The sequence below is a fragment of the Ovis canadensis genome, chromosome X (assembly GCF_042477335.2).
Source record: "Ovis canadensis isolate MfBH-ARS-UI-01 breed Bighorn chromosome X, ARS-UI_OviCan_v2, whole genome shotgun sequence".
Lineage (NCBI taxonomy): Eukaryota > Metazoa > Chordata > Mammalia > Artiodactyla > Bovidae > Ovis > Ovis canadensis.
The window spans coordinates 14,557,014-14,571,909 of record NC_091727.1 but is presented as its reverse complement, the minus strand read 5'-3'; the positions used below and the strand labels follow the sequence as shown (position 1 = coordinate 14,571,909).

At 40.5% G+C, this 14,896-nt stretch overlaps 1 protein-coding gene across 7 annotated transcripts in view; it reads left to right on the top strand.

Annotated features, from left to right (window-relative positions):
- PIR (pirin) overlaps nucleotides 1-14,896 on the top strand; it is a 151,745-nt gene that overhangs the window by 135,147 nt on the left and 1,702 nt on the right. For all 7 annotated transcript variants that reach the window (XM_070291355.1, XM_070291357.1, XM_070291354.1 and 4 more), the window contains one exon: nucleotides 10,497-10,563. In XM_070291355.1, the coding sequence (XP_070147456.1) occupies nucleotides 10,497-10,563 (67 nt within the window). The remainder of the gene's footprint in view (nucleotides 1-10,496; nucleotides 10,564-14,896) is intronic.

Sequence of the window (14,896 nt, the reverse complement as noted above, 5' to 3'; positions counted from 1 at the left end):
AGGTTAAACTGTATGAAACTGCCACGTCTGACCTACAAAAATGGCGATTTCATCTGTTTCCACCCAATGCACAGAAGAGGCATGGAAGCTATATATAAGCCAGAGACCCTCCTGACACCAGGTTAGTCTGTAACATTACCTGGTTTAACTTGACAACTGCAGGCCTCCCTGTGATGTAGCACAGGGCACACTGCAGGTGATCAGGATTTGGAAGCTGAAGCAGAATACCAGAATGAAGATGTGAGGGGAGCCAGAAATAGGGAGGCAGTGGGATGGAAGAGAGTCGGCTGAACACTGTTTACAATAGCCAGGACATGGAAGCAACCTAGATGTCCATCAGCAGATGAATGGATAAGAAAGCTGTGGTACATATACACAATGGAGTATTACTCAGCCATTAAAAAGAATACATTTGAACCAGTTCTAATGAGGTGGATAAAACTGGAGCCTATTATACAGAGTGAAGTAAGCCAGAAAGAAAAACACCAGTACAGTATACTAACACATATATATGGAATTTAGAAAGATGGTAACGATAACCCTGTATGCGAGACAGCAAGAGACAGAGATGTATAGAACAGTCTTTTGGACTCTGTGGGAGAGGGAGAGGGTGGGATGATTTGGGAGAATGGCATTGAAACATGTATAATATCATATAAGAAATGAATCGCCAGTCTAGGTGCAATGCAGGATACAGGATGCTTGGGGCTGGTGCACTGGGATGACCCAGAGAGATGGTATGGGGAGGGAGGTGGGAGGGGGGTTCAGGATTGGGAACACGTGTACACCTGTGGCAGATTCATGTTGATGTATGGCAAAACCAATACAGTATTGTAAAGTAAAATAAAAATTAAAAAAAGAAAAACTAAAAAAAAAAAAAAAAAAAGGTTGGCTGAAGCTATCAGTTCCATGACCCAGGGGCATGGTTCTGTTACATGCCCGTCTGTAATTTTGACTGTATGTAAGTGTAGCTTGAGCCATCAAGACATTAGGAAGAGGTCTTAGTTCCAAAAATTAGCCTTTACATGAGCGTGTATCATTTATATCCAAGAAGAGTAGACAGTCCCCCTTAGACACCACAGGAAGAGCCTGTGACGGTGTGAATCTTGGCTTTGCCACTCATTAGCCATGTGACTTTGGACATAGTTCTCAACCCCCCTGGGCTTTGTTCAGTTTTTTTGTCTGCAGATTTAAAATAATGATGCCAGCCGCATGGGGCTGTCAGACTATGTGTGATTATGCAGGTCAAGAGTCTAGGCCACATATAGCATGGGGATCAGTAATTTATTCCCAATAGACCAGATGTAAACTTTTCCTAAAGTCTCATTGAATCCCGGTCACACCCATTCATTTCCATTTGTCTGTGGATGTTTTCATACCACAGGTAAGTGGTTGTGACAGAGACTGGGTGGCCCACAAAGCCTAAAATCTTTACTCTCTGGCTCTTTACAAGGGCAGCTTTGCTTATCCCTAATCTAGCACACAGTGGGTGTCCAGTGATGATAGCTGGAAAGTTCATTGATCTAAACACTTGACGTGACAGGTGGTCATGGCACATACATGTTACTTAATGAGTATTCATACCTTAGGCCCTCAGGTTTAGGACACGTAGTTTTCTGCAGCTAGAAAAAGGCCTCAAAGGACTCATTCAACTGGGCTCCAGCCCAGAGGTGTCTTCACTCAGGACTAGGCATAGCCTGAGGATGAAAGAATGACCTGTGCCTTCACGGTTCTCCCCTGTTCCCCGGGGCACGGAGTTGTGGGCAGGAATGAGGAGCTGATAGGTAGTACCTGGATTTCCTCTGTTTTGCTCTTCCTGCTCTTCCTCTGCCTCTCAATCTGTGTCTTCACCCTCATGCCTGTCTCCCTGGTGGCCCAGGAGTCTGGGTGGGTTTCTCCAGAATGGCCAGTCCTTAGGTGAGGAGGGCAGGGAAGAGTTGATGTAGACCACATCTTGGACCAGCACATTTAAGGCCACAGGGAGCTCTTTTCACTCAGAGTGTGGATTATCTTTTGTGACTGTACTCTGAAGTCTTCCAGGAGGGGAAGCAACTGCAGGGGGCTTGGTGTATACTGAGGAGTTGTTAAGCCAGACTCTGACTTCTGAGAAGAAGCCCAAACCCCAGCACTGACTTCAGAATGGCCTTAACTTTTATGTTGTTCTTAGAGATGGAGCTCAACCTCGGGCTACTCTGGACATCAAAGCCTGGACTGGAATGGCCACCTTGAACAGCCTATGTTCTGAGCATTCAGGCTCCCTGTGCTGCCTTGGCAGCAAGGTACACAGTTAGTATCCAGGTTGCCAAGATGGCTCCCTGACCAGGAGCACATGGATTTGATGTGAAGGCTTGGTCTCACCTTTAAACTCGTGTTTGTACTAGTGTCCTATTGAGAAAGTCTCATGGGTTAACAGACTTACTTGGAGTTTGTCAAGGTAGACAATCAATTCCTCTTTGACTGCCACTAAAACCATACTTGAGAGTAATGGTACTCTTTAACAAATTTGTCTTTCAATTTTTATTTTAATTAAATGTTAATCTGTATTAATTTAATGTATTCCCTGTGAATGGTGCCAATTAAAGAGTACCATTTAAAGTTAGAGACAACATTTTGCTGATGTATAAAAATTCATAGTAAAATAAACCATTCAGTTCAGTTCAGTCACTCAGTCGTGTCAGACTCTCTGTGACCCCATGAATCGCAGCACGCCAGGCCTCCCTGTCCATCACCAACTCCCAGAGTTCACTCAGACTCATGTCCATCGAGTCAGTGATGCTATCCAGCCATCTCATCCTCTGTCATCCCCTTCTCCTCCTGCCCCCAATCCCTCCCAGCATCAGAGTCTTTTCCAATGAGTCAACTCTTCGCATGAGGTGGCCAAAGTACTGGAGTTTCAGCTTTGGCATCATTCCTTCCAAAGAAATCCCAGGGCTGATCTCCTTCAGAATGGACTGGTTGGATCTCCTTGCAGTCCAAGGGACTCTCAAGAGTCTTCTCCAAGACCACAGTTCAAAAGCATCAATTCTTCGGCGCTCAGCCTTCTTCACAGTCCAACTCTCACATCCATACATGACCACTGGAAAAACCGTAGCCTTGACTAGACGGACCTTTGTTGGCAAAATAATGTCTCTGCTTTTCAACATGCTATCTAGGTTGGTCATAACTTTTCTTCCAATGAGCAAGCATCTTAATTTCATGGGTGCAGTCACCATCTGCAGTGATTTTGGAGCCCCCCAAAAATAAAGTCTGACACTGTTTCCACTGTTTTTCCATCTATTTCCCATGAAGTGATGGGACCAGATGCCATGATCTTCGTTTTCTGAATGTTGAGCTTTAAGCCAACTTTTTCACTCTCCACTTTCACTTTCATCAAGAGGCTTTTTAGTTCCTCTTCACTTTCTGCCATAAGGGTGGTGTCATCTGCATATCTGAGGTTATTGATATTTCTCCCGGCAATCTTGATTCCAGCTTGTGGTTCTTCCAGTCCAGCGTTTCTCATGATGTACTCTGCATAGAAGTTAAATAAGCAGGGTGACAATATACAGCCTTGACGTACTCCTTTTCCTATTTGGAACCAAAATCAGATTGATTATATTCTTTGCAGCCAAATATGGAGAAGCTCTATACAGTCAACAAAAACAAGACCAGAAGCTGACTGTGGCTCAGATCATGAACTCCTTATTGCCAAATTCAGACTTAAATTGAAGAAAGTAGGGAAAACCACTAGACCATTCAGGTATGACCTAAATCAAATCCCTTATGATTATACAGTGGAAGTGAGATATAGATTTAAGGGACTAGATCTGATAGATAGAGTGCCTGATGAATTATGGACGGAGGTTCATGATATTATACAGGAGACAGGGATCAAGACCATCCCCATGGAAAAGAAATGCAAAAAAGCAAAATGGCTGTCTGAGGAGGCCTTACAAATAGCTGTGAAAAGAAGAGAGGCAAAAAGCAAAGGAGAAAAGGAAAGATATAAGCATCTGAATGCAGTGTTCCAAAGAATAGCAAGAAGAGATAAGAAAGCCTTCCTCAGCAATCAATGCAAAGAAATAGAAGAAAACAACAGAATGGGAAAGACTAGAGATCTCTTCAAGAAAATTAGAGATACCAAGGGAACATTTCATGGAAAGATGGGCTCGATAAAGGTCAGAAATGGTATGGACCTAACAGAAGCAGAAGATATTAAGAAGAGGTGGCAAGAATACACAGAAGAACAAAAAAGTACAAAAAAGATCTCCAAGACCAAGATAATCACGATGGTATGATCACTCACCTAGAGCCAGACATCCTGGAATGTGAAGTCAAGTGGGCCTTAGAAAGCATCACTATGAACAAAGCTAGTGGAGGTGATGGCATTCCAGTTGAGCTATTTCAAATCCTGAAAGATGATGCTGTGAAAGTGCTGCACTCAATATGCCAGCAAATTTGGAAAACTCAGCAGTGGCCACAGGACTGGAAAAGGTGAGTTTTCCTTCCAATCCCAAAGAAAGGCAATGCCAAAGAATGCTCAAACTACTGCACAATTGCACTCATCTCACACACTAGTAAAGTAATGCTCAAAATTCTCCAAGCCAGGCTTCAGCAATACGTGAGCCGTGAACTTCCAGATGTTCAAGCTGGTTTTAGAAAAGGCAGAGGAACCAGAGATCAAATTGCCAACATCTGCTGGATCATGGAAAAAGCAAGAGAATTCCAGAAAAACATCTATTTCTGCCTTATTGACTATGCCAAAGCCTTTGACTGTGTGGATCACAATAAACTGTGGAAAACTGTGAAAGAAATGGGAATCCCAGACTACCTGACCTGCCTCTTGAGAAACCTATATGCAGGTCAGAAAGCAACAGTTAGAACTAGACATGGAACAACAGACTGGTTCCAAATAGGAAAAGGAGTATGTCAAATAAACCATTAATCTTCAGAAACTGGTAACAGTTCATTGTTTTCACTTTCACTTGACCTAAGAAGTATAAACAATGAAATCAAGTAAGAATAATTGCATGTGATTAAATTCTGTTAAATCTCACTTTCTGGTAATGTTTTTCAGGTAATGTTTCACTATAATAAATGTTCCTGAAGCAAAAGCATGCCTTTAGATTCATTCTCAGAGTCCAAGAGCCATCTCAAGCTTTGTATTGAATATTTCTGATCAAGCAAACAAACTCTGAATGCATATTCACAGTGTAGAAGTTATCACCATCTTAGATGAATCTTAGGGCTTCATCTGGGCTTCGATCATTTTTGTTGGTATCAGCGGACCTCAAGACATATCTTGGCAATTTTTATGGAATAACAGAGCATTTTGTAAAAGTGAATTGTTAAATAAACCCGCAAGGTCTTGACTCAAAACTAAACTCTGAGAAGATGTGCTAAAGTGTTTTGGACCCCCCCAAAATCATGAGTGTAGGTTGGGGCAGCAATCCGTGAAGCAGTAGGTGGATTTCTGTTACCTTTGTATGAGAGTCTTTTCATCAGACCCAATAGGGCACTGACTGAGATCCACACAGGGACTCATGACCTTCAATAGGTCTTTCCTTCTCCTTGCTTTGACCAGTCTTCTCATTTGATGTTGTGCCCAAGGTCACCTTGCCGTAGACGAGAACTTTTCAAGATAGCAGCAATTGGGACTTGCAGCCACAAGAGCACTCTAGTGACAATTCAGAAAAATCATCAGCTTTTACCAAAGAAGGCTAGGTAAGGGAAGAAAAAGGATGCACTTAAGGAAAAAGAAAAAGACCCAAACCATCTGGCTTAGGTTGGAGGACAGGGTCCATGCATAGGTTAATTTTGTGAAAAAGTCATTCAGAGGAGCTTGGACCAGCCTGCCAGTTTCTGAAATGGAAAGCCCAATACCGAAACAACTCAACACCCAGCAGCTGGATCATTTTTCATTTCAGACCAAACACTAGTTAGTGTCCTTTTATCCTGACTTATAAATGAAAGTCATCATTTGATTTGACTAATGTCAAAGGGACAAAACTTGAATTTTGAGTACTTTATTATTATTCCAAACTGTGTAAACTGTAGGATACATTTGTCACTCACAAAAGACGTATCCTCTGAATTAAGAAACTTATATTCTGAGGAGTCATAAACCCATGACACAAGGAGGTTGGCCTTTTCTTTCCTTTTCTCTTATGACCCCTGATCCTTTTTCCCCTGTTTCCTGAACCTAGTAGTCAGGTGCTTAGCTCCTCTAAAAACAAAACACCTCAAAACAGTTTTTAGTGATACCCTCCTTCAGATTAAAGTATAAACGATGTAATACCAGTGATCAGAACTATTTATAAGATACTTTTCTTGAATGTGTCATTTGATTCACACTGAAATTTCACCCCTCCAAAGCCCTTAGTGAATAAATCTTTTTGGATAACTGCATGCTTTTTTCTTTAAGTTGAATTTTTTAGTCACTTAAACATGACATTGAATAAGAAAACATTTAAGTTGAATAAGAAACCTTCCCCCTTCTTGTGGACTCTTGGGCTACTGCATAATACTATGAACAGTTTCACTTATTCATAACCTTGGGTCATCAGCATGTAAAAATATTGATTACTATCCTGAACTATAAGGTATGATGATATCTTTAGGGCCTGCTGGCTCCTACAGTAAGTGGTCCTAGACTAGTTTTTAAGCTTTTACATCAGTTTTTCATAGTTTTTGTTTTGTTTTATTTTTAATTTCCAGGGTCTCCCGCATTGTAGACAGATGCTTAACCATCTGAGCCACCAGGGAAGTCCATAATTGATGTTAAGCTATCCATTTCCTTGTACTGCCGTAGAGTGGTGCTTTCCTATCTCCTAGCTTTAAATCTCATGGATCTGATGACCACAAAGCCTAATTATTAACATTGTATACAGTGTCAGAGTAAGTGGGAATTGAATGAGGGTCTATGCTGAGGTTAAAACACTAATCTCTAGAAGATGGGGTTTATGACATCTATTTTTTTAATTTGAATTAGCAGAAGCCTTTTTAGTTTACTGTTTTGTTTTTAAACTCTTGACTCAGGACTTCTTTATTGCATGCTTGAAATATGCCCCAGTATGTAGTGGTTTTTTGTTTTTGTTTTTGTTTGTTTTTTTTTTTTACCTCCCAAAATATAACAGTTTCAATTACTTGCCACGTATCTGTTTTTAAAAAGCAAAGGACATTTACTTCACTCCCCAAAATGTCATTTACTTTTCTGTCAGATGTCATTGAATTTTCAATTTTGTTTAGAGGATATTGCTTTACAGTGTTACAGTGCCTTACACCATCGCAAATCAGTCATCAGTTCAGTTCAGTTGCATCTGACTTTTTGCAACCACATGGACTGCAACACGCCAGGCTTTCCTGTCCATCACCAATTCCTGGAGCTTGCTCAAACTCATGTCCATCGAGTTGGTGATGCCATCCAACCATCTCATCCTCTGTCGTCCCCTTCTCCTGCCTTCAATCTTTCCCAGTGTCAGGGTCTTTTCCAGTGAGTCAGTTCTTCGCATCAGGTGGCCAGAGTATTGGAGCCTCAGCTTCAGCATCAATCCTTCCAATGAATATTCAGGTCTGATCTCCTTTAGGCTTGACCGGTTTGATCTCCTTGCTGTCCAAGGGACTCTCAAGAGTCTTCTCCAACACCACAGTTCAAAAGCATCAATTCTTCGGGGCTCAACTTTCTTTATGGTCCAATTCTCACATCCATACATGACTACTAGAAAAACCATAGCTTTAAGAATATTGGAGTGGGTTGCTATTTCCTTCTCCAGGGGATCTTCCCAACCCAAGGGATCAAACCTAGGTCTCCTGTGTTGCAGGCAGATTCTTTAACAACTGAGCCACCAGGGAAGCCTGAGTAATACTTGACTAGTCAGACTTTTGTCAGTGAAGTAATGTCTCTGCTTTTTAATATGCTGTCTAGGTTTGTCATAGCTTTTCTTCCAGGGAGCAAGCATCTTTTAATTTCGTGGCTGCACTCACCATCTGCAGTGACTTTGGAGCCCAAGAAAATAAAGTCTCTCACTGTTTCCATTGTTTCCCCATCTATTTCCATGCATTGATGGATGGGATAGGATGCCAGGATCTTAGTTTTTTGAATGTTGAGCTTAAAGCCAACTTTTTCACTCTCCTCTTTCACTTTCATCTAGGGGATCATTAGTTCCTTTTCGCTTTCTGCCATAAGGGTGGTGTCATCTGCATATCTGAGGTTATTGATATTTCTCCCTGCAATCTTGATTCCAGCTTGTGTTTCATCCAGCTCGGCATTTTGCATGATGTACTTCGCATATAAGTTAAATAAGCAGGGTGACAGTATACAGCCTTGACGTACTCCTTTCCCAATTTGGAACCAGTCTGTTGTTCCATGTCCAGTTCTAACTGTTGCTTCTTGACCTGCGTACAGATTTCTCAGGAGGCAGGTCAGGTGGTCTGGTATTCCCATCTCTTTCAGAATTTTCCACAGTTTGTTGTGATCCACACAAAGGCTTTAGCATAGTCAATAAAGCAGAAGTAGATGTTTTTTTCTGGAATTCTCTTGGATTTTCTATGATCCAACAGATGTTGGCAATTTGAATTCTGGTTCCTTTGCCTTTTCTAAATCCAGCTTGAACATCTGGAAATTCTCGGTTCATGTAATGTTGAAGCCTAGCTTGGAGAATTTTCAGCATTACTTTGCTATCATGTGAGATGAGTAATTGTGCAGTAGTTTGAGCATTCTTTGGCATTGCCCTTCTCTGGGATTGGAATGAAAAGTGACCTTTTCCAGTCCTATGGCCACTGCTGACTTTTCCAAATTTGCTGGCATATTGAGTGTAGCACTTTAACAGCATCATCTTTTAGGATTTCAAATAGCTCAGCTGGAATTCCATCACCTCCACTAGCTTTGTTTGTAGTGATTTTTTCTAAGGCCCATTTGACTTCACACTCCAGGATGTCTGACTCTAGGTGAGTGATCACGGCATTGTGATTATCTAGGTCATAAGATCATTTTTGTACAGTTTTTCTGTGTATTCTGTGTATTCTTGCCACCTTTTCTTAATATCTTCTGCTTCTGCTTCTGCTTTCTGTCCTTTATTGAGCCCATCTTTGCATGAAATGTTCCCTTGGTATCTCTAATTTTCTTGAAGAGATCTCTAGTCTTTCCCCTTCTATTGTGTTCCTCTATTTCTTTGCATTGATCACTTAAGAAGGCTTTCTTATCACTTTTTGCTATTCTTTGGAACTCTGCATTCAGATGGATATATCTTTCCTTTTCTCCTTTGCCTTTCAGTTCTCTTCTTTTCTCAGCTATTCGTAAGGCCTCCTCAGACAACCATTTTGCATTTCTTCTTCTTGGTCTTTACCTTACATTATCGCAAATCAGTCCTAATTATGTGTATATATATTCTCTCCCTCTTGAGCCTTCCCCCCACCCCCATCCCACTCCTCCAGGTTGTGACAGAGTGCCAGGCGGGGCTCCCTGTGTTATGTAGCAGCTTCCCACTAGTTATCTGTTATGTACACAATAATGTATATATGTGGATGCTATTTTCTAAATTTATCCTAGCCTCTCCTTCCCCTGCTTTGTCCACAAGTCTGTTCTCTACATCTGGGTCTCTATTTCTTCTCTCTAAACAGCTTACTCTGTTGATTTTTAGCTGAGGTCACATTAGTACATTTTGACAGCAGATGGGGAGTAAATTAAGACTTTCACAGAAATCATTTGGCCATATTTATCTTATCACAAGTGTGGTGGGAGGTTCTTCTGCTGGTTTCTCTGGCATGATTGTGTCAGAAGACATCAGCAATACGAAGGCTCTCTGGAAGCATTACAGCACCCTAATGATGTATGGGGTTGCAAAGAGTCGGACACGACTGAATGACTGAACTGAACTGAATGATGTATAGAAAACCTCCCTAATGATGTATGGAAAAGTGTATCTTTCCCTGCATCCACACTAACATTGGATTTAATAATTAATATTTTTTCAGTTTCAGGAATAAAAAACCTCATCTTAATTCTAAACAAAAACAATAGGATCCTTTTGGAAAGAAATTTGCCTGAGCAGATGTCCCTGGGATGTTTTTATAAGGTTCCATTTAGTACAGCATTTCTGGGGCATATTTTATACTAATAGTAATAACTGTTGAAAGCAATAAAATGTTCCTTTTGGATTTGCATGAATAATTTTCCATTCTCAAAATTAAAATTTTAGTAGGAAGTTATAAGCCCTATAATAAGTTATTTATATACTTTGTCATAAAGATGTTTCTAATTAAAGATCTTAATTTACATTTTCCTTTATTTGAGTAGGTTATCATTTTGGTGGTTGGGATGTATTCTTGAGTTTTGATTGCCACCAAGCATCTTAAAGAATGAGCATTTCCCTATTGCACATTGCACAGAAAATATTTCTGGAATTTATCTTTAGAATTAAGGACATTAACCATTTGGCCAGAATGTCAGCTCCAAACCATTCCTAATCAGATAGTCAAAAATAAATCTATTTATTGTTTGTTGCTTTCTTTCTTGCCTTTAGGATCCTCAGAGAAGCCACTTTGTCCTAATTGCTGGGGAGCCATTAAAAGAACCAGTTGTCCAGCATGGTAAGCCACAAATGATCACGATTTTCTTGGTTGGTTTTCATTTCTTTGAAAGCAGAGTACATCTATAGTATCACTGGGAAGAATAGCTGGATTTTTGTCCTCTCTCTATCTACAAAGTTGAGGATTTTGTTTCATTTCTCTATTGTCAAAGGAAAACATACACATGGTATTTATTTCTATATTCACTCTCTCTTTCTTTTCAAGAAACATTTCTTGGGTATCCATCATGTGTAGGACATGGAGGTTTGAACCTTGGGGGGACCAAAAACAGTATTTTTTTTTATGTTGTGTCAAGAGAGTTTCAACTTTAAAGATTTTATGGTCTACTGGGGAGTTGAATATCATTTTTATCTTTACCAAAAATAGATTTCTTTGTTTTTCTTTTTGGCTATACCACACAGCTTGTGGGATCTTAGTTCCCAGTGACTGAACCTGGGTCCATGGCAGTGAACGTGCTGAGAGTCCTAACCACTGGACCACCAGGGAATTCCCATAACAGTGATTTCAATATTGTCCTTATAGTTTATTGTCTTATTAGTGAAAAATAGGAATGTCTTAGGAATATTTCTTTGGAAGTTTCTAAAATATTTGAATCAATCTTAGTTAATTGGGGAAAAAAAAAGCAAATATAGGGAATTCCCTGGTGCCAGTGGTTAGCACTCTGCACTTTCACTGCTGAGGACCCGCGTTCAACCCCTGATCAGGGAACTAAAATACCACCATGGCCAAGCCATGCAGCGTGGCAAAAAAAATAAATAAATAAATAAATAAATAAAGACATAAGAAGATGAACAACAAGGGCTTACTGTATAGCACAGGAAACTATATTTAATATTCTATATAGACCATGATGGAAAAGAAAGTAAAAAAGAATATATGTGTGCGTATGTATATGTATCACTGAATCACTTTGCTATATATCAGAAATTAACACAAAATTATAAATAAACTATACTTTAATACAACAAAACAAATAGAGATAATTGTGGTATAGTAGAAATAGGACTGTACTTGGAGGCAGAAAATCTTGAAATAGGTACTCATAATAGTCACTTCAGTTCTTTGTCTTGACTTCTTCAAAATGTTGTTGTTTGATTAAATGAGGAACATCTAAAAGTACCTAGAACTCAATCTATTATTTAGATAAATGCCACAAAGCATAGTGTACATCCACTTACCTAATTATTAAATTTAACATGCATTAAAATCCCATTACATCACCTTGCCTTGGTAACACACAGTGATTTCAGGGAAAAAAAATAAAAACCCAACTGGTCATAACTTTAAAGAAAACTGATTATTTTTAAAATATTCATTTTTGTTCTATTAGTAATTTAAGAGGCAAGCATTTAATTTTACCCCACCTAGCCCATAGCATTTGACCTGGATTTTGCAGGCTTCTGATTTCCACTCCAAAGGTTCATGGTTCTCATTTTCTTTTATCTTGATTGAACAGCCCTAAAATAGTTTGTTTTTCTGGAAGAAGCCTGCAGACAAATTGAGTAGGATCACCATCTTTATTAATAGCAGCTAGAATTTAGGTGGGAACGGTATTGTAAAGTAAAATAAAGTAAAAAAAAAAAAAAAGAAGAAGAATGTGTGGGATGGAAATCTTTTAAGTTAAGCAATGTCCCCTGCATCAGTGATGAAAACCAAGAATTCAGCTACACTAGGTGACAGGCCAAAGGAGTGGGACCACCTGTAGCCACCCTCCATTCACCTCCCATGAATCCTCTCCAGCGCTTGGAACTTGGGGATACTGGGTGTGCTGGCATGCACAAACTTAGATTAACCAAACAACATAGAGATGGCCCCTGAAATCTCAGTTAATGAGAGGCAAAGCATTCTACCTGTTTATTTTCTTTCATTACCTTTTTCAAACCCAGAATATTTCCTTTTACCTGGGCATGTTTAAAGACCATCACAACCATCTCTTGACTATTTGGGAACCAGTACTCGTTGATGAGGAAAACAGAATCCAGAGGGTCCACTTCCTTACATAACAAATACTTGGGTAGCAGTAGCTGCTAAGAGGTTTGTTGGCCGCATAGCTTGATTCACACTCAAGCTGTTCAGTTCCAGCCCCCAGACTTCTGCCTCCCCTGTGCCTGGTTGCCTCTTCTCTGTCCTGTGGCTTCTGTGACAGAAAGTAATTGTTAGTGCTGGAGCTGGGATTTGAACCCTAGTCCCCTAAACCCTTGTCTTGTGCATCTCCACTAGGAAGTTCCTCCATAATGAGAAATTAAGCTCACACCATTTTAATTACAGTAGAGGGAGGGAGTTCAAAGACTTAATCAGAGAAGAGATGAAATGTGTAGGTTAAAAGAGGTTTGATAGGATTATACATAACTAGCAAATAATTTTCTTGTTCATAACCCTTACATGTATTAAAAAAAACATGCTTTCTGGGGGATATAGTATACAACATGGTGACTATAGTCAGTAACACTGTACTGCATATTTGGAAGTTGCTAAGAGAATAGATCGTAAAAGTTCTCATCACAAGAAAAAAATTCTGTTCTTATGTGTGCTAATAGATAATAACTAGACTTACTGTGATCATTTCCCAATGTATGCAAATACCAAATGATTATGTTGTACTGGAAACTTATATAATGCTGTATGTGAGTTATACCTGAATTTCAGAAAAATAAATTAATTTAGTTATATACTATCCCCCCCCCCCCCACCAAAAGGGCTTCCCAATTGGCACTAGTGGTAAAGAACCCGCCTGCTAATGCAGGAGATGTAAGGGATGTGGGTTTGATCCCTGAGTTGGGAAAATCCCCTGGAGGAGGGCATGGCAACCCACTCCAGTATCCTCGCCTGGAGAATCCCATGGACAGAGGAGCCTGGTGAGCTACAGTCCATAGGGTTGTAAGGAGTCGGACATGACTGAGTGACTTAGCATGCACACATTCCCTGTCAACACCCCCCCCCCAAAAAAAAAAAAACAAAAACATGCACTTTCTGGTTTCAGTTTTCTTCTTAAGGATTTGAGATGAGCTTCCTTACCTTGGCTTTGGAGGGCTCAGGCTTCCAGTGATTACCTTGTTTCTCAAAGTATGGTCCTTGAACCAGCAGCATTGGCATCACTGGAGAGATAGAAATGCAGAGTTTCAGACCTCACTCCAGACCTTCTGGTTCAGAATCTGCATTTTAATAAGATTCCCAGGTGATTCACATGCACATTATGATTTGAGAAGCACAGCAGAATACCCCAGAGAAGTGTCAAAATGGAAGCCCAGAAGTGTACTGTTTGTACAGAAAAGGAATTGGGGGAGGAGAGAGGTGCTTCACAAGTCCCATCTCTAGCAAAATTGTGATGTGCAGAAAGTCACTCCTTGGCCCAGTACCTGCTCTCACTTTCTGAGTTCCATTTCCCTTTCTTTCCTGTATCCTTTAAAAAGTTGACTTTTCCAGGATGCCCTCTAGAATTTATTATTTATTTTGCATATGCGGGCTCTCTCATTTTTCCTACCTGGTGTAGTCCACACCTCCAGATGAAATTTCTCTCGTGAGCCCCAGAACCCTGTGTCCAACAATGTACTGAGCACCTCTGCCAGGAAGCTGTCTGATTGTCTTCAGTGCCTTCATGCCAGAATATCCAGAACTGAGCTCCTTGCTCTACCCACAGCTTCCTGTGTCTCGTGTCTCAGATATCCTTAAACAGTTCCACCATCAACTCAGCCTCCCAAGCCAGACATCTTCTCTACCCTGATGCCAAAGGTGTCTTCTCCAAACTGCACATCAGATCACAGTGCTGTCTACTTAACTCTTCAGTGATTCCTGATCACCTGTGGAATTATGTCCAAATGTCTTCTGAGAGATTGAGTTCAGAACCCAGAGTGGTCTGGCCTCTTCCTCCTTATCAGATCCTGACCCCTTTGTTCCCTCTTCGAGCCTTCCTTCCAGCACTATGCCCCATCATCACTGCCTCCCGCATGCTAGTCCTGAAAAACGCCTTTGCCCTATGTCTGCCTGTTTGGACATCACTGTGTTTATGAATGCTGTCCTGGGCTCCTCCTCCTCCCCTTTCTGTGTTAATTCTTTGAATTTTCCATACTTTTGTCATTCTGTTTGTCACACTGTTTTGTAATAATTTGGTTTCATATCTGTCTGTGTGATAGATGTGAGGTCCTTGAGGGAGAGCATCTGTCGTTCGGCTTTATGTCTCTAGCTCCCAGTGCCATGTTCATTATTCAATAAGTGCGCAATAAATGCTGGATAGGTAAGTCATTAAATGAATGAATTTAGATGCCTGCTACCTGTTTTCCCTTTCTCTTGCCATCCTGTACCTTGCAGTCTCTCAAAAGGCATATCATCAAAGCAT